The sequence below is a fragment of the Eschrichtius robustus genome, chromosome 11 (assembly GCF_028021215.1).
Source record: "Eschrichtius robustus isolate mEscRob2 chromosome 11, mEscRob2.pri, whole genome shotgun sequence".
Lineage (NCBI taxonomy): Eukaryota > Metazoa > Chordata > Mammalia > Artiodactyla > Eschrichtiidae > Eschrichtius > Eschrichtius robustus.
The window spans coordinates 106,674,816-106,699,230 of NC_090834.1; the positions used below are offsets into that span (position 1 = coordinate 106,674,816).

A 24,415-nucleotide genomic window follows, 5' to 3' on the forward strand; every position below is an offset into this window, starting at 1 on the left:
GGGGGGGGGTCTCTTGGCTCAGGTCCAATCTTTCTTGACCTCCCCCCCCCCAGCATGCATTGCTTCCCCACCCCCACCCTGGCCATGGGACACATTGGCTAGCTGCTGCTGAGGGGGTGCCCCCTGGCCTTTAAGCAGGATTTGACAGGAGGGTTTTGCAGTGTGGGAGACGGGTTGCAGGGACAGGAACAGAGGCAGGGAGACCAGGGAGGGGACAGCTGTGGAGACAGAGAGGTAGGGGAGGAGAAGTTAGTAGGGTTTGGCCACTGGAGGGGTTGGGAAGTGAGTAACAGGAAGCATGAAACAAGACACAGAATTTGGGAGTGGATTTGGGGAGGGGGCAGAGACCTTGGGGAAACACTGAACTTGAGGAACCCACGAGGTGTCTGGTGACACTAAAAGCCCCATGAAGGGCTCAGGAGGGGGTGACCGTAAAGGGGGTCAACATCAATGACAGTGGACACGTACAAGTGAGGGGCCGTGGGTGGAGGGCTGGGCCACACTGGCTGGGATGTGTGGGGTTTGGATGCCTGCAGGTGACTCAGCCTACACACACACAGAAGTCCTCACGGCGCACGATGTCATACCAGCCCCCAGATTAAGAGGACCCCGGGCAGTGCTTCTCCTGGGTCAGCCCTCGGCACCGGCACAGCCAGGCCAAGGGGCAGCAGGGATGCTGGGGGTGGCGGCAGCCTCACGGCAACCAGGGCAGAGCCAAGGCCTCCCAGCCCACACGGGGCAGGAGCTGCCGTGCCTTTGAATTTGCACCTCCCTCAGAGCCGGGTTAAACTTTGACCAAGGAAATGATTACTAACCCCTATTCCATAGTGTCACCTGGACACAGTAACTCCAGCCTGGGTGACTTCAGCCTCCTCTTTCCCCACTTCCCAAATTCAGCTTCTCCCAGAGATCCAGGGGCAGCTGCGTCTCTGGGGAGATGCCGGTGGCTTCAGGGTCACACCTCACAGACTCAGACTCAGGTCCCCGTCAGAGCCACCCTGAGTGACGGCGGCTGAGCAGGCGCTCAGATACCCGCGGCAAGTCTGCAAAGCGGGCGCCACTGCCATGCCCCAGGTGACCGGCTGGCAGAGCAGGAGATGCCACGAGGGAGGCAGGCCCCTCACATCAGCCCCTCTGCCCTGGGCCGGCCTCTGTGAAGTGGGCACCTCCACTGGCCCCCTGGGCAGGCTCCATGGCCTTTTCCGAACTCCCGGACTGAGTGGGCAGCCTGGGCAGGTTCCAGGTTCTCCAGATGGTGGCCCTGGTGGTCCCCATCATGTGGCTCACCACTCAGAATATGCTGGAGAATTCCTCGGCCGCCATGCCCAGCCACCGTGGCTGGGCACCCCTCCTGGACAATAGCACTACCCAGGCCAGTGTCCCCGGGGCCCTGGACCCTGAGGCCCTCCTGGCCGTCTCCATCCCACTGGGCCCCAACCAGGAGCCCCACCAGTGTCTCTGCTTCCGCCAACCACAGTGGCAGCTCCTGGACCCCAAAGCCACGGCCACCAACTGGAGCGAGGTTGCCACGGAGCCACGCGTGGACGGCTGGGTCTATGACCGCAGCACCTCCACCATCGTGGCCAAGGTGAGGGCCTCCCCCAAGACCCTCCCCAGGTCCTAGCACCTTAGAGGCCAAAGTCACAGATCACAGTTGGCTGGACTCAGAAATGGCCCAGCCCCGGAGGGACCCGCCACCCCTGGCCTCCACACTCACAGGTGGCTTCTGGCTCCTCCTCGGCCACATTGCCCTACAGGGGTTGGTGGCAGGAATGAGCCTGCAGACGGACACTGTCCCCAGGCTGTGGAAGAGCGGGTGGTACTAGAGCAGGTCTGATGCCCAGGCGTTCCTGCGGCTGCAACTCGGGCAGCTCTCTCCACCCAGGAGTCTCAGGGGACTCAGGGGAGAGTCACTGGGTTCCCAGAGGCAGCATCCAGCAAGTGTGGGAGAGCGGGAGAGGCGGCCCATGCCAGCAAGCGGGAAGGGGCCTCTCTATGGAACGGGAGGGAAGTGGCCTCGGGAAAGCGGGGAGGAGGTGCCAGCGTAGAGTGGCTGCTGCGGAGGGGCCAAAGCAAAGGAGGCAGATGAGGCCAGAGAGGGCTTGACCCTGGACCTGTGGGCAGTTGGGAGCCATGGAGGGGCTTAGGCAAGGGGTGACGACCCCAGAGGTCACCAGGCCGGCCCCCCGGCCCCAGTTCCCTGGGCCTTCCCATGTGGCTCCTCTGCCTGCTCCTGCCCCTCCCCCCTGGGCTATCGAGCCTCCTGAGCTCAGATCCTCCTCCTCTCCCACCAGGAGGACCTGATGTGTGACTCCGAGGCCCGGAAGCCCACGGCCCAGTCCATCTACCTGGCCGGGATCCTGGTGGGAGCTGCTGCGTGCCGCCAAGCCTCTGACGGGTGAGGCCCCCTTTCCCCTCACCGTCCCTGTGCTCCCAGACTCCCGGCCCTGACTGGCCCTGAACTGGCCTCTTGCAGCCGGTCTGGGGAGAAAACTCCGCTTGCAGTGGGAACACCTGCTCCGGGGTCTCGCTCTGACACCCTCCAGCTGTGCCGCTGAGCAAGGCTCAGCCCCTCTCCAGGCCTCGGTTTCACGGACCCTCCTCTGCGGCTGTGAAGGGTCATTGCCCTCATCAAACCTTCACTGCTAAAACCTGCTCAGCAACGTGCCTGCCTTCAGCTGCTGCTTGGCTGCCCCTGCTGACAGGGAGCTCACCCCCTGCCCAGTGCCTTCACTCCTGCCTGGGCCGCGGGGGCGCTGCTCACGAGCCCTCCCTCCACGGACGCAGAATGCGGGTCTGGCCCTGAGAGGCACTTTAGCACCGCTATGCTCAGCGGGCGAGCATAGGGTGGGCACACCACGGACCCGGCCGCCCTCCCTGTGTGTGTGCCGCAGGTTTGCGCTCAGGCTGGTGCTGACCTGGAGCTACTTTCCGATGGCCATCTGGGGCACGGCAGCCGCCTTCCCCCCCACCTTCCCCGTGTACTGCCTCTTCCGCTTCCTGGTGGCCTTCGCCGTGGCGGGCGTCATGATGAACACCGGCACTCTCCGTAGGTCCCCCGACCCGGGCCGTGCAGGGGAGGCTCGTGCAGGCTCCCAGGCTGACCCACTTGGTCTCCTTGCAGTGACGGAGTGGACATCGGCGCAAGCCCGTGCCTTGGCAATGACTTTGAAAGCCCTGGGCTTCAGCTTCGGCCAGGTCCTGATGGCCGCAGTGGCCCACGGTGTGCGTGGCTGGACGCTGCTGCGGCTGGCGGTCTCTGCCCCCTTCTTCCTCTGCTTCGTGTACTCCTGGTGGGTGCAGCCCTTCCCCCTCCTCGGAGGAGACACTGTCCACCCTCCACCCGGGGCGCAGAGGGCTGGGGTGCAGGAGGCCGGACGGGAGCCACAGGGGCCTGGCACAGCCACATCTTTACCCACTCAACCCGGGGCTTCTTCCCCTGCTCCTCCCGGGTGTCTCCCTCCCCCTGCTCATCCCACTCCCTCCCCCTTCCTTCCCATCACCACTTGGCCCTTTCCCCTCTCCTGTCATTGCCTGCCTTGGCATGTGTGCCTCCAGGCACGTTTTCTCAGCCCCTCCTTCGTGCCAGGCATGGCAGCACTAGGCCAGATGGGGGGATGGGATGCAAAGATCCAACACACACACACACACACACACACCACTCCCAAAACACAGCCGCAGTCAGCCTTACATACTGACATTATTGCTAGAGGACAAGGACCACAACCCAGTTGTCAGAGGGGTCCCTGGTTCCTCCACACAGGGCTGACACATAGGGGAGGTTAGGAAATGTCTGCACTGCCCTGAGATAAATCAGGCATGGCCCTTACCAAGCTCCTGGCACATAGTAGGTGCACAGTCAATATTTGTTGGATGGATGGAGAGATAGATAGACAGACAGGCAGACAGATAGATGAGTGAATGGATGGATGGATGGATGAATAGGTGGGTGGATGGATGGATGGATGGCCCTTCAGGGTAGGGCTGAGCCTCGCTCATCACATACATATAGGCCCAGCACCTGGTAGTCGCTTGGCCATTGCAGCCACCGCAGAAAGGAGCACAGCAGAGGCCCAGTGGAGGACGGGGCACCTGCACCCGCACTACGAGGAAGGCTGGCTCCACAAATCTCTCCCAGCCCAACAGCTTGGAGCAGAAAAGTTCTTAATATGGAGCCTTCTTTAGCAACTAATTTGCAGTCACTCTCCAGAGCAGGAGGCAATCACATCTCACGCAGTGGCTCTGAGAGAGGGCACTCGTACCTGACAGGTGGCCTTCTGGGATGGCAGACTGACCCCCATAACAAGAGGGTGAGGGCAAATGTCAGTGATGCAGATTCCAGGGCACCCCTCCTGGCTCTCTGATGCTGACTCGCGGGGCTGAGCCCCACTTTCCTTGGCAGACAGGCCCACACAGGTGCTACGTGCCCACATGCAGTCATTACTCCACTACTTCATCACTGCAGCAAACTGCCACTGAGCACCACCATGGGTGGGGGAGTGGCTGGCGCCGGGGTGACAGCGCTGAGCAGGACGGACAGGGTCACTGCCCACGTGGCGCTCGCAGGGAATCCCCTACATCACAGCGTCACAAACCACGCTTAGGGTCTGACGCATCAGTGGGGGATGTGGACCCATCTGAGGACGGGACCCCCCCGGCCCCTCAGCTCCCGCCAGCTCCTCTGCCTCTCTTCCAACCCAATTTCTCTTCGTGAGAAGCGTCTGCACACACAAACCCACTCCAATGACCCTGCCGCCCTCGCCTTGCTCCCCTCACTCGGCCCCTGCACAAAAAGCACCGATGCCCTCTCTCCGGGGACCTCACCTGTGCCCACGGCTCTCCCTCCAAACACTGCAGGCCCCCAACCCCCTCCCCTGTCCTGCCGCTCCGCGGCCTCCAGCCACCTGCGTGACGTCCCCATTACCAGTGTCTCGGCATGACAAACGTAGCATCTCCTTACCCCTGCTCCTCCCCAGGGCCTCCCCAGCGTTGATGGCAGGCCCCCACCCACAGATACTGGAGTCAGAGTCGCCCTGACACCTCCCTCTCCCTCACGGTCGCCGCACCCCAAGTCCAGCAGGTCACAGGGTCTTGCCAACTCTACCTCTAATGTGCGCTTGAGTCCCCCTCTCTCCCCTGCTCTGCAAACCCCCAAGGACCTCAGGGCCCCGGTGGCTGTGGAGCAGGCGGCCCCGCCCTGGCTGCTGCTCGGGGTGGGGGTGGGGGGGGCGGGGAAGCGTGTCTGGCTGGGGGACCTGAGTCTGGAGGCAGGAGCCTGTGCGCGGTGGTGGGCACGGAGGGGCCTCCGAGGCCTGGATGGTGCAGGGGATCTGGGCTTGATGTTGAGGGGGTGGGAGACAGGTTAGTGTTAGGGGCTGGGCCCTGCCACGGGGAGGGGACACTGGGATGCCTGAGGTTGACTGGCACTCAGGAGGCGGTGACTGTCCCCGGGCATGGATGAAAGGGCCAAAAGTGAGGCAAGGGCAGTGGGCCGGTCGCCTGCGAGGGACGCTGGAGGTGAGGGGCATTGGTGACTGATGGGTGCAGGTGGACGGGGCTGGTGATGTCAGGACCAAAGACCCTGCTGCAGGCCTGAGCCCCTCCCCTGGCGGGTGTGGACCTGTTTGCAGGGAGGGGCACCTGGGGAGGGGCCAGCTCAGGCAGGAAGGTGTGGCCATGGGGATAAACAGGAGGGCCGTGTGACATCGGGGAGAGGTGGACAGTGGGGGACCCTGGTGGGCTTGCAGGACTGCGGTCCTGGAGACATCGGGGGCGTCCTTACTGCATGCAGGCCCACCAGCCCTGGTGAGGCCGGGGAAGGGCCAGGGGGTTGGGAAGGAGGCAGGAAGGAAGAACAGGGGCCCCCAACCCCAGCCCAAGAGAGGGAGGAGGGAGGAGGGAGAAAGGGTGGCCTGCAGGGGAAGGAGGGTGTCGGAGGGAGGAGGGAGAAAGGGTGGCCTGCAGGGGAAGGAGGGTGTCAGAGGGCCCGGCTTCCACAGCCCCGGAGCCCTGAGCTGCCCTCCCCCGACCTCAGCCACCCTGAGCCTCGGCTGCCAGTGAGGCCACCACTTGGGGCAGAAGGGGACAGAGGGGCAGTGAGGCCACCACTTGGGGCAGAAGGGGACAGAGGGGCAGTGAGGCTCACGCAGGCCAGGCCCTGGGGGCCACAGGCAGGGTCCGCCTCCCACTTTCCTCCCTCTCCCCCACCCCAGGTGGCTGGCAGGGTCAGCACCATGGCTCCTCGTTACGGGCAGGCTGGGGAGGGGCCTGCGGGAGCGACAGAGGGCGGCTGCCGTCAACGGGAGAGGGCAGTGGGGGACGCACTGACCATCGAGGTGAGGCGGGGCTGGGCCTTCACCCAGGACTCGACCCTCAGACCCTCTCCCTGTCCCTGCACAGGGTCCCTGGGAGACCTAAGGAGGGCCCTGGGCCCCCAGGCTGAGGGTCTTAGGGAGGAGGGCCAGGCTGATGCCCGCGGCCCGCCCCCGCCAGCTCCAGGTCTTGCTCTCAGCCACTCAGGAGGAGCCGAGTGTGGGCCAGGCTCCTGCCAGCCTGGGCATCCTGCTCCGCACGCCTGGACTGGGCCTCCGGACCTGTGTCTCCACCCTGTGCTGGTGGATGCCCCTTCGGCCCCCCCACCCCACCCGGGCCCCAGCCTCTGCCTCTGGCCAGCCCTCGGGCTGCCAGCAGCCAGGGAAGCTGGAATCAGGGCTCTGGCTGGCATCCAGCCAGGGAGCCTCTGCTGCCTCTTCTGTTGGCCCCACTGGCCTGAGAGGGCCTCCAGGACCAGGCCTGCAGCACTGGTACCCCCTTCTATCAGTCAGGCTCCCGACAGGAAACAGCCCGGCTCAGGTGGGCTCAGGTCAGGGAGAGAGTCAATAGAAGAGATTAATAAGGAAGATTCATAACAAAGGTGCTGGGAGAGCTGCAGAGCCCCTAGGCGGAGGAGGCAATCAAAGAATTCAATGGCAGAAAGGCACATCCACCCTAGTCTGGAAGGACAAGAGAGGAGGGAGAGGTACCATCAGAGCCCAGGAGCCAGGGTCACCTGGCAAAGACTGACACCACTGAAGCCACAGAGAAAGGGGCTGCTCAGTGGAAGCTGGAGCCATGGAGGGGGCACAGCCACTGCCCGACCTGGCACCCAGAGCTGGGGAGGGAGCAATACCCCAGCTTCTCCCCTAGTCCCGCCTCCAGCCTCTCACCAGTGCCTCCCATTGGCCAAACCTCATGAGGAGTGGCATTGTCAAGGGAACCTGGGAAATGTAGTCTACAGAGACCCCACCCCCACCCCCACCCCCCACCCACCGTAGAGAGCCAGCAGGAGGAGGGTGGAAACAGGTCTGAGAACAAACCAGCAGCCCAATCCCCAGGCTGACTTCACCCGCCTGCCCCACCCCCCAGGTCTGCCTTTGGTTTCACCTTCTGCGACCTGGCCCTGGACCTGCAGGCCCTAGGCAGCGACGTCTTCCTGCTCCACGTCCTCGTCGGGGATGTCGACATCCCAGCCGAGACAGGCACCCTGCTGTTGCTGAGCCGCCTGGGCCACCGGCCCACACAGGCGGCATCGCTGGTGCTGGTGGGGTTCTGAATCCTGGCCGACATGCTGGTGCCCCACGGTGAGCTGGCAGGCTGGGTGCACATGGCTGTGGCCAGAGGCTCCCTACCGGGGAGGGCTTAAGCCACAAACAGAGAACCCTCGTCCCCCTCTTCAAGTGGGCATTGGAGTAGAGCAGGGCCCAGTTAGGAAGGAGGCTGCCGGGGCGTCTGGGAGAGATGGTGGTGGCCCGCACTGGGCAGCGGGTGTAGCATTGGATGGAAGGGGCTGCATCATGAAAAACTGTGGAGACAGAATGAGAACTCAGTGATGGATTGCAGGGATGTGGGAAGGCAGAGAAATGGAGGGGGTCGAGGAGGACTCCCAGGGTCTGGCTCTGGGTGTCTGGGTGGGAAGCAGAGTTGGGGGGCAGGGAATGTGGCCATGAGATCACTTAGGACACAGTGCATGTGTGGAATTTGGGGACACCCAGGTGGAGGTGACTAGCAGACACTTGGAAGGTCATGGAGGGACCCCGGGGCCTCCTCCAGCAGCCCCGCTAACCCCATCTCTATCCACAGAGGTGGGGGCCCTGTGTTCAGCCCTGGCCGTACTGGGGCTCGGTTGGGGGGGAGGCGCCTTCACCTGCATCACCATCTACACTGGCGAGATCTTCCCCACTGTGCTCAGGTGAGGCCCACGGAGGGGGACATCTGGGCTGGGAGGGTGCCGTGGGGGTGGCCTCCCCCAGACCGGATGTTCCTGCCTTGAATCTCTCTTTCATGTTGTCTCGGGGCTGCCCAGGTGCATCCCAACCCAGCCTGACCCACTGCGCCTCTCTGGGCTGAGTAGGGCCGGGCCAGAGTGAGAGGCCAAAGCCATAGGCAGGCAGACAGTATGGCCCCTCACAGGTGCATCTGTGCGGGCAGGATGACCGCAGTGGGCCTGGGCCAGATGGCAGCCCAAGGGGGAGCCATCCTGGGGCCTCTGGTCCGGCTGCAGGGTGTACACGGTGCCTCCCTACCCCTGCTGCTGTACGGGGCGGCGCCAGTGCTGGGCGGCCTGGCTGCACGGCTGCTGCCCGAGACCCAGAGCCTGCCACTGCGCGACACTATCCAGCATGTGTGGAGCCAGTGAGCGGACCATCCCCTCCACCCTCCGGAGAAGCCCAGAAGAGGGCAGGCCTGGCACCCACCCCTACTGCTGGACAGAGGGAGAAGCAGAGGCCCAGAGAGGGAAAGGATTGGCCCAGGGTCACGCAGCCCATCTTTGGGAGAGTGGAGACCAAGGGCTGGGTCTCCCGGCTGACAGTATGGACTTTGTCCCCTACCCTTCATTCCACCATTTGAGACCTAAATGCCCTAGCTACCCCCAGCTCCACCTCGAGAGAGATCAAGGGGAAGGGAGCGTGTAGGACTTTGTGAGGGGGAGAGCTGAGGGTGTGACGGCTGTGTTGGAGGTCCTCACAGGCCCCAGACTCTACTACTAAAGCCCCTAGACGTCTATCAAGGCTGTCACTGCGCACCCATCCCCCACGATGTGCTCAGGGAGCTCAGTCCTGGGGCCCTGAGAGCAGGGCAGCAGTACCTCCTAAGTCTTCAGGACGGACACATGTCAGGGGTCAGGCGTGACTTGCACCCACGAGATATAATCCCTCCGTGCCTTTCCCGAACAGGGCAGTAAAGAAGGCAGCACACAGCACCCAGGGGCGTCCTGTTCTGAAATCCACACGATTTTAGGCCTCCTGGGAAGGATGGCATGGGACGGGACGGGAGGCTCTTCTCTGCGGAAGGAGAGCAAAGGCCTCGATTTCCGGAGGGCCGGGGGGCGGCCCCTCCAGCCGAGCCCAGCCTCTCACTAGCTGAAGAGCCGCCTTAAACACAGAAGGGGCAAAGGATGGTGTGATTGGCAGGACGCTGCCCGGTACACCATCACCCGACCCTCTCTCAAGGCTGCCGAGAGAGAGAAAGGAGCAGGGGCCGGCCCGACCCTGTGCCTCCTCAGCGCTCATGCCCCTGAGCTCGGAGGCTGACCGTCAGCCGTGCCCTAAACCTCCCCAGCTTCTCACTCCACACTGAGGGCTCTGCACAAGCACCTCAGCTGCGCCAGAGAGACGGCCCCTCCCCATCGCCCTCGCTACCCCAGCCACGCGGCCAGGTCTTCTGCCTGGAGCGCTTCTGCCACCTTCTCTGCCTGATAAATCCGCCGCCTCAGCCTCCCAGACCCAGGGCAATGGCCTTGTTCTGCGGCCCAGTGCCCAACCCAAGTCTCCGGTGAAATTCTTACCATGGCTGCGGCCACACGCCTGTCCCCCACCCCTCCAGCCTGTGAGTCCCCAGAGGGTTGGGATGGTCTGCCTCCCCGTGTCCCCAGCTCCCACACAGAGCAGAGGGCCACTGGTGCGAGGGAGATGAGAGAGTGAATAAAGGACTGTGCCTCCCCGACGCCAGTGATGAGCCCCCAGGGTCTGCCGGCGCAGGGGTTGGGGGCTTCCTCACTGGGGCGGCCCTTTGCCAGGCCAGCTTTCCTGTCCTGAGTGCCAGCCGGGTGGCTGCCTTTTCCAGCCTCTGCTGTGGGCCAGGCACCGTGCTGGACGCCTCAAGGCATCGTCTCGTTTCATCTTTTCCTGAACCCTTTCAGGTAGATGTTGCCCTATTTTACATACGGGAAATCTAAGGCTCAGAGAAACTGTGCCTGGGTGCCTGTGACACCCAGAGAGGAGGGGCAGATTAGGGGTCAAGCCCAGGTCCGAAGGCCTCCGGAGCCAGCTCTGGCCCCCACATCCCCAGCCTGCCCTCAGGCCTCACAGTCTGGCCATCCAATGATGCTTCTCGAGGGCAGGGCCTCCCTCTGAAAACCATCCAAAACCCCCTCACTGGCACCACTTATGGGGAAACCCAGCGCAAGGGCTCAGATGGAAAGGGATGGGCCCCCGAGCTCCCCAACCCCAGCTGACACACACATGGGTGCAGCAGGAGGCCTTTCCTGCTCAGCGGGGTCCCGGCCAGCTGCCCCATCTACTGAGTCACCCCAGACCTGTGCTCAGGTGGTCTCTGGTCCACTTGTGCCTGCGCCTCTGCTTCCAGGCACCTCAGCAGGAGGCTGCACGCCTCTACACCAACATACACACACACATCGGTGAGGTGTACACACGTGGGCACACACGTAGGAGGGTCAACGGGAAATCAGGAAGCAGCTCCCTGGCCCCAGGAGACGGGACCACTCCCTGGCTTGGTCATATCTGCCTGAGCCTCTGGGGGGTCATGTCCTTTAGCTGTCTGCCTGTGGCCACCCCTCAGTGAAGACCCCCCAGAACAAAGGGGCTGGGTGTGGGGATCATGTTTGTAAAGACGCCCAAAGGTGAGATTTTGCCAGCCTGCCGTGGACCTTCTGTCTTGTCTGCCTGCCGCCCAGCTGAGCCCCAGCTGCCTTATTTACTGTTGCTTAGCATTCTTGGGGCCTTAGGGTATCCAGAAGCCTCCAGAAGGCAGACCCCAGGGCTGGTGGAAGATGGCCCCTCCTCCCCCCAGGGACGTCCTCCAGCTCACCAAGTGGTCAGAGCTGTCCCTGTGCCCAAATTCAGAATGGCCTCGCTCCTGGTCCTTCCAGGTGGTCACAGCCTTCCAGGACCCAGGGCCTACCTAATTCCAACATGTCGCTCCTCACTTAACAGGACCTAGAAGCTGGGAGGTCCAGGGCCCTGCCCCTCTGGGGCAGCTAGGGAGTCAGTGTCATCACTGTGGCGGAGTGGGCGCCCTACCAAGGGAGAAGGGGCCTCCCTCGGCAGCAGCCACAGGCCTGCAATCAGCTAGGTGCTACTACCCGAAAGGCAGGTCTTCACTTGGGACACACTCGCTCTTTTGATGCCCGTCCCAGTTTGCTCCTGGCCCCGGAAGCTGCTGGGCACCCTGCAGTGGTAGAGCCAAGGGAAGTGGGTGTGGGAAAGAAGATTCCACCACCACCCCTAGAGTCTCCGCCCTGCCGTGGCAGGAGAGGCCTCAGGCAGCAGGCACAGGAAAATGCCTCAGGACCCACTTTGGCCATTCTCCTGCCTCCAGCCAGGCCTGCAGCTCACCCAGGAGGGTGTGTGAGGGAGGACAGTGTCAGCAACACAGGCTCCATGTCCACCCCCAGGAGGAGGACATCCTCCCAGAAGAGCCCCAGCACTGGCTGAGCTTGTGTTCCCTCCCCTGGGGGCTTTCATGGCCAGTGCAGGTCTTCAAGGTCAAAGGCATCAGCCAGACTTCACTGCAAGCTTCTTCCCCGAACTCCATCCTTCCTTTCCCTCCCCGCTCCCCCGGTAGAATCTCCTGACACATCCCTGCCAGTACCAGCTGTCAAGGAGCAGCGTGCCTGGAATTTCGGCCACCCCCCGTATGCTGTTTGGACTCTCCTGGGGGTCACTGCCAGCCCAGCCAGACACCAAGGAGCCCAGGTCCGGCCCAGGTGTTAAGTTCAATATCAGATGCACAGGATGAAGGAGCTAAGAGCAAGGTGACCATCTCTTACAGACAAGTGCACTGAGTCAGTGGCAGAGTCCGGGAATCTTTCCTCTTACTACCAAGTCCTTGGGTGGCAGGGCTCTTAGCTTCCTTACGCAGAGAGGAAAACAGCCAGTCCCACAGCCACACGGCAGTGAGCCGGACTGGGGCCCATCCTTCCAGCTCCTGCACGCTCCCTCTCTCTGGCTCCCTACTCTGCTAGACTATTCAAGGCCACTCTAGAATTTCTGGAGTAAGGATGTTCCCTTCTTTTTTTTTTTTTTTTTTAATTAATTTATTTATTTATTTTTGGCTGTGTTGGGTCTTCGTTTCTGTGTGAGGGCTTTCTGTAGTTGCGGCGAGCGGGGGCCACTCTTCATCGTGGTGCGCGGGCCTCTCACTATCGTGGCCTCTCTTGTTGCAGAGCACAGGCTCCAGACGCGCAGGCTCAGTAGTTGTGGCTCACGGGCCCAGTTGCTCCGCGGCATGTGGGATCCTCCCCGACCAGGGCTCGAACCCGTGTACCCTGCATTGGCAGGCAGATTCTCAACCACTGCGCCACCAAGGAAGCCCAGGATGTTCCCTTCTTGATACCAAGGAAATCCTGCCTGCCTCTCTTTGCTTTCTCTGGCCAGTGGTGATGGGGGCAGGAGAACCTGAGCTAAGTCTCCATTCCTTGGACTGAGAGAGCAGCAGCAGAAGAGCCAGGGGCAAGGCCACCACCAGCACAGGAACAGGATGTCTTGACAAGCCTGCCTCAAGTCAGGCCTCCCCGCTCGGGCTCCCACAGAGGGTTAGAGCCGGCCTCGGTGGTGCTGATCTCCAAGACTGAGCAGCAGTCGGAGGCAAGCGGGGCCCAACCCTCCCTCCCCGTGGCTGGTTCAGGAGGGCAAGGAGAGGCCAAGTCCATGGAAATCCACCCTCAGGGGCCGCTGGGGGAAGACTCGCTCTCCCACCCATGCTAGGACTTGGGGGTGGGGGGAGGACTCTCAAGGGCCACTGGGGCACAACCCATGGTGGGAAGGGTGGTCCCACGACAAAAGCTTCGTCCCAGGATGGAGGGAAGGAGGGGGAGATGAGTCGGCCCTGGGTGGGGCTCCTGTGGGCAGTGGAGCCCAAGGGCCCTCGGTGGGGTCCAGGCCTAAACACAGACCAGGCTTGTGAACCGGAAGACGCTGCAAGAATGAGCTGGCCGGCAGCAGAGCCGCCCGAGGTGGGAGCTCAGGAAGCAGAATAGGGCGGTGAAGGGCGACGGTGAGCCAAGAGCACGAGGAAGCAGAGCCAGGAGAGGGAGGCGAGACCCACCAAGCAGAAGGCAGAGGAGACCTGAGTGACAGAGCCTGGCTGAGTCCCGTGTCCAGTGGCATGGCGGTCCACCGTGGCGCCCCGGGGGACGCAGACCCACGCACGCTCTGCTTGCTCTCCCGAGGATGCCCAGGTGCGCAGCTCCTCGTACACAACCCCCATCTCAAGAGTCTCGGCTCCTTTCGACGGAGAGGCTTAACAAATCCAGACCCATCTCAGCATGTCTGGGACCATGAGCCTGTTTAGTGTGCCCATGAAGAAGGAAACACCTGGTCTGAGGTGTGCTGGCTCTACTTCCACCTGCGGCCACAGGGGCTGCCCACGGTCAGCCAGTGGGGGGCAAGGCCCAAACCCTAGAGATGCAGAAGGGGCAGAGGCCGGAGTTAGGCGGAACTGGGGGCCAATCTGGACTCAGACACTGAGTTACCTTGAGACCTTGGACCAGCCACTGAAGCTCTTCCCACCCAGGAATAACATCACCTCCCCTAAGGGCTGTGTCAAGGCCAGTGCCCTGCACACACAGCCACCAGAGGGGCAGGCCCTCTTTAGCCACTCGGGGGCAAAACGCTGCTCCCGTCTCGGGATTTGTCCGCCCCCAGAGAAGCTAAGGTCCGTGGCCAATGGGACCAGAGACCAGTCATCGCTCACAAGCCTGGGGTCTGTTTGCTGTCTCCTTCCCCAGCCCGCTGGGACATGGGGGTGAGACAAAGACAAGCTGCCCCAAGGTACCCAAAGTCATGCTCAGCCCAAAACTTTGGGGGCTACTTACCAGCTCTCGTGGGCTCCAATTTGCACCCAGACCCCAGCCCAGAGCTCGGACCAATGTCCCAACAGCACCCAACCCGAACAAACTGCACAGGACAGTTGGATTTGGAAAGTTTTTGTTTTCTTTTCCCACACATTTCCGGGGTTGGGGTGTTTTCCAAGACTCAGACACATTTGTTAACAAAGAGAGAAAAAAAAAAAAAACTGGGGGAGCAGGGAGCCTGTGGGTAGAGAAGTGACCCCAGCAGTACGCGGGTAATGCCTGGCTCCCTCTCTTCCCTGCTGCCCGCGCCCAATGGGTGCCACAGGCTGCTGCTCGCGATATCTAGATTAATTGTCTTCAATATATATCTGCATTTGCCTTTCCCCTCCCACCCGCCCCCCACCCTGCTCCTCCAGCAGCTTCCCCATCAATGCACGTCGCCCGGCGGCACACAACAGAACAGGTCTTCCCAGGCCCGAGCCCCTTCCCTGGGCGGAACCAGGCAGGCGCCTCCTCCTGGTGGGCGGAGCCATGGCTCTCGGGGCCATCCCGGCCCCGTCCCCCGCTGGGACGCTCCGCCCGGCCTCCCGCCCTTCTCCCACCGACTCTGGAAACCCGAAGGGAGGAAAGGAAGGGGGAAACCAGACACACACAAAAAGGAGAAGTGGGGAAGGAGGGTGGGGACAGAGAGACACAGCAAGCCTGGGGTGGGGACTGGAGGGCTTGGGAAGAGAAGGAAGGCTGGGGGAACAGAAGGAGGAGGAAGAAAAATGGAGGAAAATGAACAGGACGAGTAGTTGACACTGTACAAAACCCCCAGTCTTCCTTCCCTCCCAACCCCACCAAAATAAAACTACCCCCCTTAAAAAAATAAATCAACCCAGGGCTGTGAGCACGTGCCCTGCCCGATGGGCGCAGAGCTGAGAGGGACAGACAGCCCCAGGACGCACGATGACTCCGCGCCGGACGGACGGCAGGAGGAAGGGGACGAGCACGGGGTTTTCCTTTTTTTTTTTTTTTTTTTTTTTCATTTTTTTGCGTTTCCTCTTCGTGAGAGAAGTCTGAGGCAGCCAGGGAGTGGGTCCCCAGGGCCCCGGCAGGGAGAGGGCCGCACCCTCCTCTCGGGCCCTCCCGGGAGGGGCAGCTGGCAGTGGGGCGCGGTGCCGGGGGGCTCAGACGTAATACTCCTTGTCTTTGTTCTTCTTGGCCTTGCTGGGCGTCTTGGGGGCAGCCGGGGCCTTCTCTTTCACCACCGCCCCGTTGCTCTGGGCCGAGTTACTGATGTAGTTCCGGCTCTGGTCCACCTGGTAGGAGCCCTCGTCGCGGTTGCGGTACTTGTACATGGCGTAGAGGAGGATGAGGATGCAGAGCGCCGCGGCCGCCACGATGCCCACCACCATGCCCGTGGTGCTGCTGGACTCCCGGATCACCTCCACTGCGCCCGGCGGGCCCCGCTCCCCAGGCCCCGTGGGGTTGGCTGTGGGCAGATGGGGGAAGCCGGGGGCGGAGGTCACGCCGGGGCGCAGAGGAGGGGGCCTCCGCGGCTCGAAGGACGTGGGGACCCCGGGCCCCAGGGGTGGGTTCTCCAGCAGGGGCTGCAGCGGGTCTCGGTGGTTCATTTTGCCCGCTGGCAGGTTGGGGGCCGGGGCGGAGGGGGCGAGCAGCACCCCAGGGGCGCCCGTGGCCCCATCTGTCCTGAGGTTGGGCCGGGGAGCGGGTTTGCGGGGGGAGAGGAGGGTGGTGCGGTCCGTGACCAGGGGAAAGGTGGTGTAAAAGTCCTCGTCGTCCGTGGGGGGGAGGCTGGAGTCAAAGACCTCCCCGGAGGCAAAGCCCGAGGCCTCCATAGGCTCCTCGCAGTCGCTGTCGTCCTGCTCGGCCTGGCATGGGCCCCCGGCGGGCGGGCGGCGGGCCGCGGGCGGGGGCAGGGTGTCTTGGGTGGCACCCACGCCCGTGAGGAAGGGGTAGAAGGTGGGGGGTGGGGGCACGAAGGGGGATCGGGTGGCCACGGGAGGGGGGTCTAAGGAGTCCTCCGTGATAATGGGCAATATTAACTCTCCTCCTAGAACAAGAGAGAGAAGAGAAAAGACAGGGCGTCAGCGAGGGCCGGGGTGCAGGCGGCCGGCACAGAGAGAGAAACAACAGCCTCACACACCCAAATCGGTTCCAATTGGCTTTGGCGGAGACTAGAGCGGGCTGGGCCCGCCCGCCAGCCGGCCGGAGCACTGCGCTTTAAGCGGGCAGCGGCTCGGATGCCCTGGGCACCCCACGCACGGGCTCTGTGGCTCTCTGGGTTTTGGTCTTTTGTTTGTCTTAAGAAACCAAAAGGAAAAGAAAGGAAAGGAAATAGAAAAGAAATGGAAAAAAAAAAAAGAACTCTACTGGTTTAAGGCTTTAAAAACAGATACAAGAGCAGCATTTAAACAAACCTAACAACAATATCTTTTAGGGTTTTTTCTGGGTTTTGCTTTTTTTGCTTTTTTTTTTTTTTCTTTTGTTTTTAAAAAAGAAGATAGCATACCACGGAATTCAGGCAACTTACATCAACAAATAGGCCGTGTGATTTTAGCATGAAGAAAAAAATTACAAACAGAGCTGTGTAAGCGGGTTCTCCCGGAAAAAATAAGAAAAAAACAACTTTTCCGTACAACGTTTCCTGTCTATCTGTTTGGTATCTCCCTCCCTCACTCTTCTCTCCCTGAACAACTTGCTTCCTCCAGAATACTCTCTCTCCTCCCTCACTTGTGCCCTCTCCCCCTCATTAAACACAAAGCTGAAATCTGCACAGTGAAGGCTGGCGTTGAGGAACTGTTACCACCACTTGGTGTCAGCGTGTGGGGGACGGAGGGAGCAGTGGGAAGGAAGGCTTGGGGAGGAGGTACGTGACAGGCAGCTGTGTAGGAATTGCCTCATGGGCGAGAGGACTTGGGAGGGGATGATCATGGGAAGGGACTTTGAAGGCTAACTGCAGGTTGGTCATGGGGAGAGGAGAACTGAAGGTGGGAGGTGACGAGGTCCATGAGGAAGAGCTGGCAGGGAGACACAGGCACACTGGAGGAGGGTCCTGTCCTATAGGACTTTGGGAGTGGTGGTGAGAAGCCATGTCGAGGTAAGGAGGTGAGGAAGGACAGGGAGTGAGTGAGGGAATTGGGCAGGGACACGTGATTCTTGAGCTAATCCTAAACCCCCAACTTTCTCTTTCTTCACCCTCCACCTCTGACCCCCACTGACTTCCCCCCTCCCCCTCCCCAGAACCCCCATGGGCCGCCAGCACCTGGCCAGGGCTTGACGGCCTCTGGCCCTCTTATTATTGTTAAAACAATAATAAAACAACGGAAAGAAGAAGAAAGCAAAAAAAGAAAAGAAAATACATACACAGCCATCTGGGAAGGATGCACTTCCTAATATAGGGCCCAGGAGAACTACTGGGGAGGGCCTTTGGGGTGGGGGTGTAGGTCTCCTCACTCCCTAGGTCTGATAACTGGGGTCCCCTGGGCCAAAACTGCAATTCCCATCAGCCCCCGAGAGTGAGAATTACAACTCCCATTAGTCCTTACAGGGGTGTGGACCACAATTCTCATCAGCCCCTGGGTCAACAACTACAACTCCCATCAGCCCCCTGGGTCCCCTCTCAAACAAAAGCACTGCAACCCACTGCTCTGGGGTAGAAGAGAGCTGCAGCCCTGGGTCTAGGTGGCTGGTGGAAGGGCTCCCTCCTCTTGGAGGGGCAGCTCTGGGCCTGGTAGGGGCTGTAGGTTTCCTCTCTAGCTCTCCCTCCAGCAGAGCTCAAGCCCCGCCCCCATCTGAGTGCAGCTCCCTGGTCTCTCTGCAGGGTTTGATCTTCAGAGATCACACCACAAGCCTCCCACCCGCTCCATGGGCGGCTTCTCAGGGCTTCACTGACAGACCCCTCTGCCCCAGTGCATCCAGGCCAGCCATGTGCCACCACCACCACACCTTGGCACCTCTTCTCCTCCTCCCCCCACCCAAAGCGCTCTGGTCTCCGCCCTGCTATTCAAACACCTCTGCTGATCCTTCAGATCACGAGCTCCAGCAATCTGGCAGAGCTGTCCTTGGCCACACTAGCCAGCTCAGCCAAGATCTTGCTATTGAACTCACAGCCTTGCTGAGCTCCTCAGGCTGCTCTCCCCACCAGGCTCCAATCTCCCCCTGGACAGGGGCTCACCTGCACCCCAGATTGTGAAGCCTCGGGGCACCTGGCCTTCCACTGGCTCAGCCACACTGGAAAACTGAGCCAAGAGCAGAGAAGCATGTTTTGTGGGGCTGGGACTGTGCAACCCCGGCTTTTTATGGAGGAGGATGCTGAGGCCTGGGGCGGGCAGGACTTCCAGGGTCCTCCAGGTGTCACTGTCAGGCTACATGAATGAAGAGACTATCCAGTCCCTTCTGTGGCTCTCAGAGGCCAGGCGAGGGCCAAGTCTCACAAGGAGCCCCGGAAGGCCTGACTCATCCTCCCCACGCCTGCAGGAATCTGCTAGGCTGCTTGACTCTTGGCTTGGATTTTAATGTGGGAGGCCAAGACCTGTTCTGTCATTAATTCCTGTGTGACTGTGGGCAAGTTTCTTTCATTTTCTGGGCCTCAATTGCCTCATCTATAAAATTAGGGTATTGGGCTCCAGGCCCAGGGTGAGGCCAAGGCCTGGATTCCAGCCTATGGATGAACATAGCTTGTCCTCCCATCCCCACTGAGCCCTAGACCCACCAAGGATGGCCCAGCAACCTGACCCCGGCGTAAGTGGCAAACTCAGCTGTTAGGTCTCAGGAGGAGGCTGGTAGCCCTTCGAGTGGTGGCATCTGGACCCAACCATGACAAGGTTCCCTTCCCTGTGTGGACCCTGAACACATCTGGGGTCCTCACTGCTGGCCCACACCACCTGCCCCCTTCCTGACCTTTGCCTTCTGTTCAGAACACCTTTCCCCTGCTGATATCTCATTCATCCTTTGAATCCAACCAAATACCTCCTCTTCCAGGCAGACCTCCAGAGGCTCCACCCTTCCTTGGGTGCCTCTCTTGTCCCCTATTCTGTCCTGGAGGCACAGGTTTGGACTCACTGCCAGGGAAGGCCCTTGCTGGGGACACATCATGGCCCAGAGGGGCTGATCAGGCCAATCAGGGCGCAGACCTTGGCTTTCTATCCTTTTGCTCACCTCCCCGGTAGATGAGGGTGTACGGGGGCTTCAGGCCTTGGACCACAGACAAATCCTGCTCAGCTGAGCGCCTGCCACCCCCCCCCCACCCCCCCCCGCGCAACCGACAACCACTTGCCCCAACTCACTGGTTCCTTAGGTCCTTGGGACACACAGGCTCCCATGGTCCCCCTGTGCAGCCTCCTGCTTCCCCCAACCCTGCTTCCAGAGCCCTCCCAGGCCTGGTCATATTGACTTCTTGGCCCTGCCCTTCAACCCCAGCCAATTCCTGGCCTCCATCTCTGGGTCTTGGTCCTGGCCCTGCGTCCCCAGCTCCTTTGGGGACTTTCCCTGGCCCGAGGCTTTGACAGCATCTCCTGAGGGTGTCCTGCCCTCACTCACATCCCCCACGCTGCCACAACTGCCCCTTGGTGTCCCCTTCTCCTGGCCCTGAACATCAACCTGCACCTCCCCCGCCACTTCCTCCCTGGGCCCTACACCCTTCACCACAAGATGACACACTACTGAGACCCCACGCTGCCTTCCTTCCCCAGCTCTCACTCAGGTCAGCCTGGGCTCTGTGGCAGTGAAGTCACACATAAAGTAGGGTACCAGATTTTCCTGGGGTCATGCAGGAAGGGTCAGGCAAGCTTGCCCCAGTGAGGAGTTAGTGGGGCCTGGAGGAGGGGAGGAACCCTCAGCGATTTCTCACTGCAGAAGTCCAACTGGGGGCTCCCCAGGCCGCCCCTCCCTCTGGGCTTTTGGGGGTGCAGACTCATGAAGACTCATGGTGCCTGGGACCCTGGGTCCAGCTCTATGCCAGGGGTGCACATTGGGATGGGGTGCCCCTGGGGGTCTGATAAGGACCCTGGGCAGCCTCCCTCCCCTCCCCCACTTCAGGCAGCTGCAGCATTTGGGAAATATTCACCGGAGCACTTATCATAGACGCCACCCACCCTCTGCTCCTAAATTGAATTTCAGTGCATGTCAGTTCCGCTTACTAAAAGGAATTCCATTCTGGCCAAGGAGACCACAAGCCATTCCCAAGCACCCTCCTCCCCCAGCTCCCCTGCCTCTGGGGGCTGCTGGGCAAGCAAGCTGGGCCCTTTCTGCCTTTAGGGCAAAGAAGGCCCTTGACTGAAAATCTACCCAAGAACCCCATTCCCACCCAAGCAAGATGTGCCCACCCCCAAAGAAGCATCTAGAACTGAGGCTGAGCGTCAGAGACTAAGCAATCAGCTGCCTGAGGCCTCATCCGCCAACACTGGGTGCCCTGCCCAGGCTGTGACGGCAAGAAGGCCTCTAGTCCACAGGGCATTTCGTGTGGATTAGAAACACGGCAGCCCCTCAGTGTGGCCACAGCCCTGCAGGTGCACGATTTGGCAAACAGTATCTCTGTGCAAAGCTGGAAAAAGGCATTCTGTTCTCCTGGTGGACACAGCCCCGCTCCAGGGCGCAGGACACACAGCTTGGCAAGCGGAGCACTGGCTAGATTTCAGCCCTTACTCACCTGTTCCAGCAGAGAACAATCTGTGCAACTGTGTGCAGTGGCCTGAAGGGTACCACCCCTCCCCACCCGGAAACCCACACACAGCAAGGGCAGACGCCAAGGTGGAGTCAAGGTCAGAGACGGTGAAGCACCTACTGTGTGCACGCACGTGCACCCACCCCTCTGACGGTCTGTTTCTGCGCACCTGGGCATGTGTCTCTAAGCATGTGTGTGCGTGTGTGCGTGTGTGCGCGCGCACGAACCTCAATGTATCTGAGCACATGAGCATGCGTGTCAGCGAGTCTTAGCGGACGTGCGTGCATGTGAGTGAGCCTGTGCTCTGTACGTGGTTTGTGTGTGGTCCGCCTGCCTCTAAGCCTGGGTCTGAGCTCGTGTGTGCACGTGAATGCATGAATGTGTCACTGAGAACATGTGAGCATGCCACCATGGGTCTGAACACACGCGGTTGTGCCTCTGTGACCACCTCCTTCCCTCGGGCAGCGAGACTACATTTCCCAGCATCCCTTGCAATTAGGTGTGGCCACAGGAGTGAGCAGTGGGCAGTGCCAGTACCGGCCCATAAAAGTTCCAGTGCCCGATCCTCCGCACTCCTTCTCCTCCTTCCAGTGACCTTGCAAACCACATGTTGAAATGGAGGAGCCACAGATGGGAGGACTCTGGATTCCCCAAGCACTCCTTGGGGCAGAGCCACCTGCTGGTCAGGAGCACGCAGGTGGGGCTTCACCTGAGTCAGAAACTTCCCCTGAAGGACCCACTGAGATTCGGGGGCGGTTATCTGTTACAGAAACACATGTTACCTTAACTAATACAGACACAGCCAGAAGTGGGTGTCACTTTAACAAAAACCTGTGGCCCTCAGGTAACAATTCAAGGAAATGGATTTGGAGGCTGGAAAGATGCAGAACCACATAATGCAGTGGCAGGACACCTGGCACCAACCGTTGCTTGGGACAGGCCACGTGCTTACTGAGGCTGAGGCACTAAGGGAAGGTGCCAGGAAAGTCGGAACGACAATGCCGGCTTTTACTTTCTGTGTTTGGTAACATATTACAGGAAAGAGACAACGTTAGACAAGAATTGGTGCGTTTGCAACAGAGATGAAGGGACCAGAGAGAGCCCAGAAATGCGGGGCCGGCAAGTGTCAGAAGAACCACTGCCCCCAAACCCCAAATCTTAAGAGAGAAGACTGGAAACTGCTTTCAGGGATAGTGGCCCAGTGACACTTCCACCTGAAAAACGGGGCTCAGCCTTGCCTCAAGGATCACACTAAGGGTGTGTCTCCCCCCCCCTATTGTTTCAAACGCCCTCAAGATAGTCACCACTAAATTAAGAGATGGGGCAGAGAAACAAGGAAATAAACAGGCTTGAGAATTATGTCTAGGAGAGAACGCTGAGTGTCGTTCCGTTGACTGTTTGAGCCTTAAAACAACCTTTGGGCCCCCAAATATGCACGAGCAGGAAGAGGGCCGTCAAGGCTGTGGGACCTCCAAGGAGGTCATTTCCCCAACACCCACCCAGAGATGGCCATGGAGGATAAGGACTGGGAAGGATCTGCCAGAGGGCAGCACCAGGGCCCCAGACAAAGGACAGGGGAGTTTCTCCCAGACAGCAGAGGTGGGGATTCAGGGAGGAACTTCCCCACTGCTGAGGGCAGAGCCTCAAGCTGCCTGCTGGCTGGATCTTCCCAACACTAGGAACTACAAGCCGCTATGAACCCTCCATCCTTCCCTTTGGACGCAGGGTTTTATGGTGGTGGTTTTCTCTGGCCCATCATGGTATTCTGGGTGTGTGCTGGGCCGTATGGGCAGTGAGATCAATTATCCTTTTAGTTCATGGGTATCCAGACCACATATGGGTACCCAGGAGCCAAGTCCGGACCCAATGGAGTGGGTCCATCTCCCAGACATCCTCACCTCTGAGATGACTATCCTAACCGGGTAGGGCTTCGGGTGTCTCCCCTGGGGAGGAGTGGCTGTGCTCTGTCGGTGGGGGGAACAGTGGACTGGATCGCTGGTGACCCAAAGCCCAGACTGTGGCAAATAAATGGCTAGCTGGTCACCAAATCTGTTTTTGCTTCCTCCTGGACTGCCTGGAAGCTAGGTCGTGCCACATGACCGAGCTCTGGAGAACAGAATCAGCAGGGCCCATGCACACCTCTTCCTCCCAGGCCTGGCCCACAAACCCTCCCCTTCATGCCCCTCCCTGCTCATCCCCTTCCACCACAACTCGGGAAGTCATGGTGAAGACGGTGCAGCTTCAAGGTGGAGACAGACCAGCCCTGAATCGGCGCTCTGAAAAGAGCTGCTCACCTAAATGTCCATCGACAGATGAATGGATAAAGAAGATGTGGCACATATATACAATGGAACATTACTCAGCCATAAAAAGAAATGAAATTGAGTTATTTGTAGTGAGGTGGATGGACCTAGAGTCTGTCACACAGAGTGAAGTAAGTCAGAAAGAGAAAAACAAATACCGTGTGCTAACACATATATATGGAAATCTAAAAAAAAAAAAAATGGTTCTGATGAACGTAGGGGCAGGACAGGAATAAAGACGCAGATGTAGAGAATGGACTTGAGGACACGGGGAGGGGGAAGGGTAAGCTGGGACGAAGTGAGAGAGTAGCATTGACATATATACACTACCAAATGTAAAATAGGTAGCTAGTGGGAAGCAGCTGTATCGCATGGGGAGATCAGCTTGGTGCTTTGTGACCACCTAGAGGGGTGGGATAGGGAGGGTGGGAGGGAGACGCAAGAGGGAGGGGATATGGGGATATATGTATACATATAGCTGATTCACTTTGTTATACAGCAGCAACTAACACACCATTGTAAACCAATTATACTCCAATAAAGATGTTAAAAAAAAAAAAAAAAAGAGCTGCTCACCCATCAGGAACAGTGTTTATAACTTTACGTGAAGGAGAAGTCAATGTCTATGTGTTTAACCACGGGTGTTGAGAGTTTCTCTGTTACAACAACTAGTGTTACCTTAAGACACGTTGGGATCTGAACATGTTTGTGCCTCTGTGATTCTGAGCTAGATGTGTGGGTCTGAGCAAATGTGTCTGTGCCTGTGGAATTAAGCATGTGTACGCCTCTGAGGGCCCTGTGTATGTGTGCACGGGACAACGCCTCGGTAGGGATGGGCACACGTGGGCTGAGTGCATGAGGCTGCTTCTCTGGGTCTGAGCACACGTGGGCTTATATGAAGCCGAGTACACATGTATGTGTGGGTCCTTGTGGGTCTGTGTGCTCACGTGGTGAACACGGAAGCATGCATTTTACTGTGTCTGAACAGGTGTGATTGGCCTGAGGGTCCACGGATATGTGGGTGTCCTTCTGTGTGGAGCTGCATGTGTACCTCTAAGCATATGAGTAAGTACACCAGCAGCTGTCAGCGCCCGTGTGAGTCAGTGTTGGCCTGACTCTGCGTGTGTGTGTGTTCATGTGTGTGTACGCCACCGTGGGACTGAATACGAGCATGCATGCCTTGAGGGGTCTGAGCACGTTGTGTGTGTGTCTGAGCATAAGGCATGCACATCAGAGTGAGCCTCGGAAGGTCTGAGCTGAGGTGGGCCTCTGAGGGTCTCCTTTCCTGGGGCGGTGGGGCAGGGGCGCAGGTCTGTGAGTCTGAAGAAATGTGTGCGTGTGCATGGATCCCTGGGTCTGGGCACACACAGC

At 60.0% G+C, this 24,415-nt stretch overlaps 2 protein-coding genes across 15 annotated transcripts in view; one reads left to right on the forward strand and one right to left on the reverse strand.

Annotated features, from left to right (window-relative positions):
* Positions 1-1,192: 1,192 nt before the first annotated feature.
* SLC22A12 (solute carrier family 22 member 12) lies at positions 1,193-9,276 on the forward strand. The gene is given in 10 exon segments (XM_068555706.1): positions 1,193-1,588; positions 2,295-2,398; positions 2,895-3,049; positions 3,125-3,293; positions 6,213-6,311; positions 6,465-6,614; positions 7,405-7,619; positions 8,119-8,227; positions 8,467-8,670; positions 9,213-9,276. Coding segments are annotated over 10 exon segments (1,665 nt in total).
* A 5,967-nt stretch (positions 9,277-15,243) lies between these two features.
* Positions 15,244-24,415, reverse strand: part of NRXN2 (neurexin 2) — a 98,685-nt gene continuing 89,513 nt past the window's right edge. For 7 of the 14 annotated variants that reach the window (XM_068554404.1, XM_068554406.1, XM_068554407.1 and 4 more), the window contains one exon: positions 15,244-15,548. In XM_068554404.1, the coding sequence (XP_068410505.1) occupies positions 15,244-15,548 (305 nt within the window). Of the gene's footprint in view, positions 16,131-18,954; positions 18,964-19,828; positions 19,838-24,415 lie in introns of all 14 variants that reach the window. The other 7 variants (XM_068554401.1, XM_068554400.1, XM_068554408.1 and 4 more) reach the window with 3 other exon arrangements.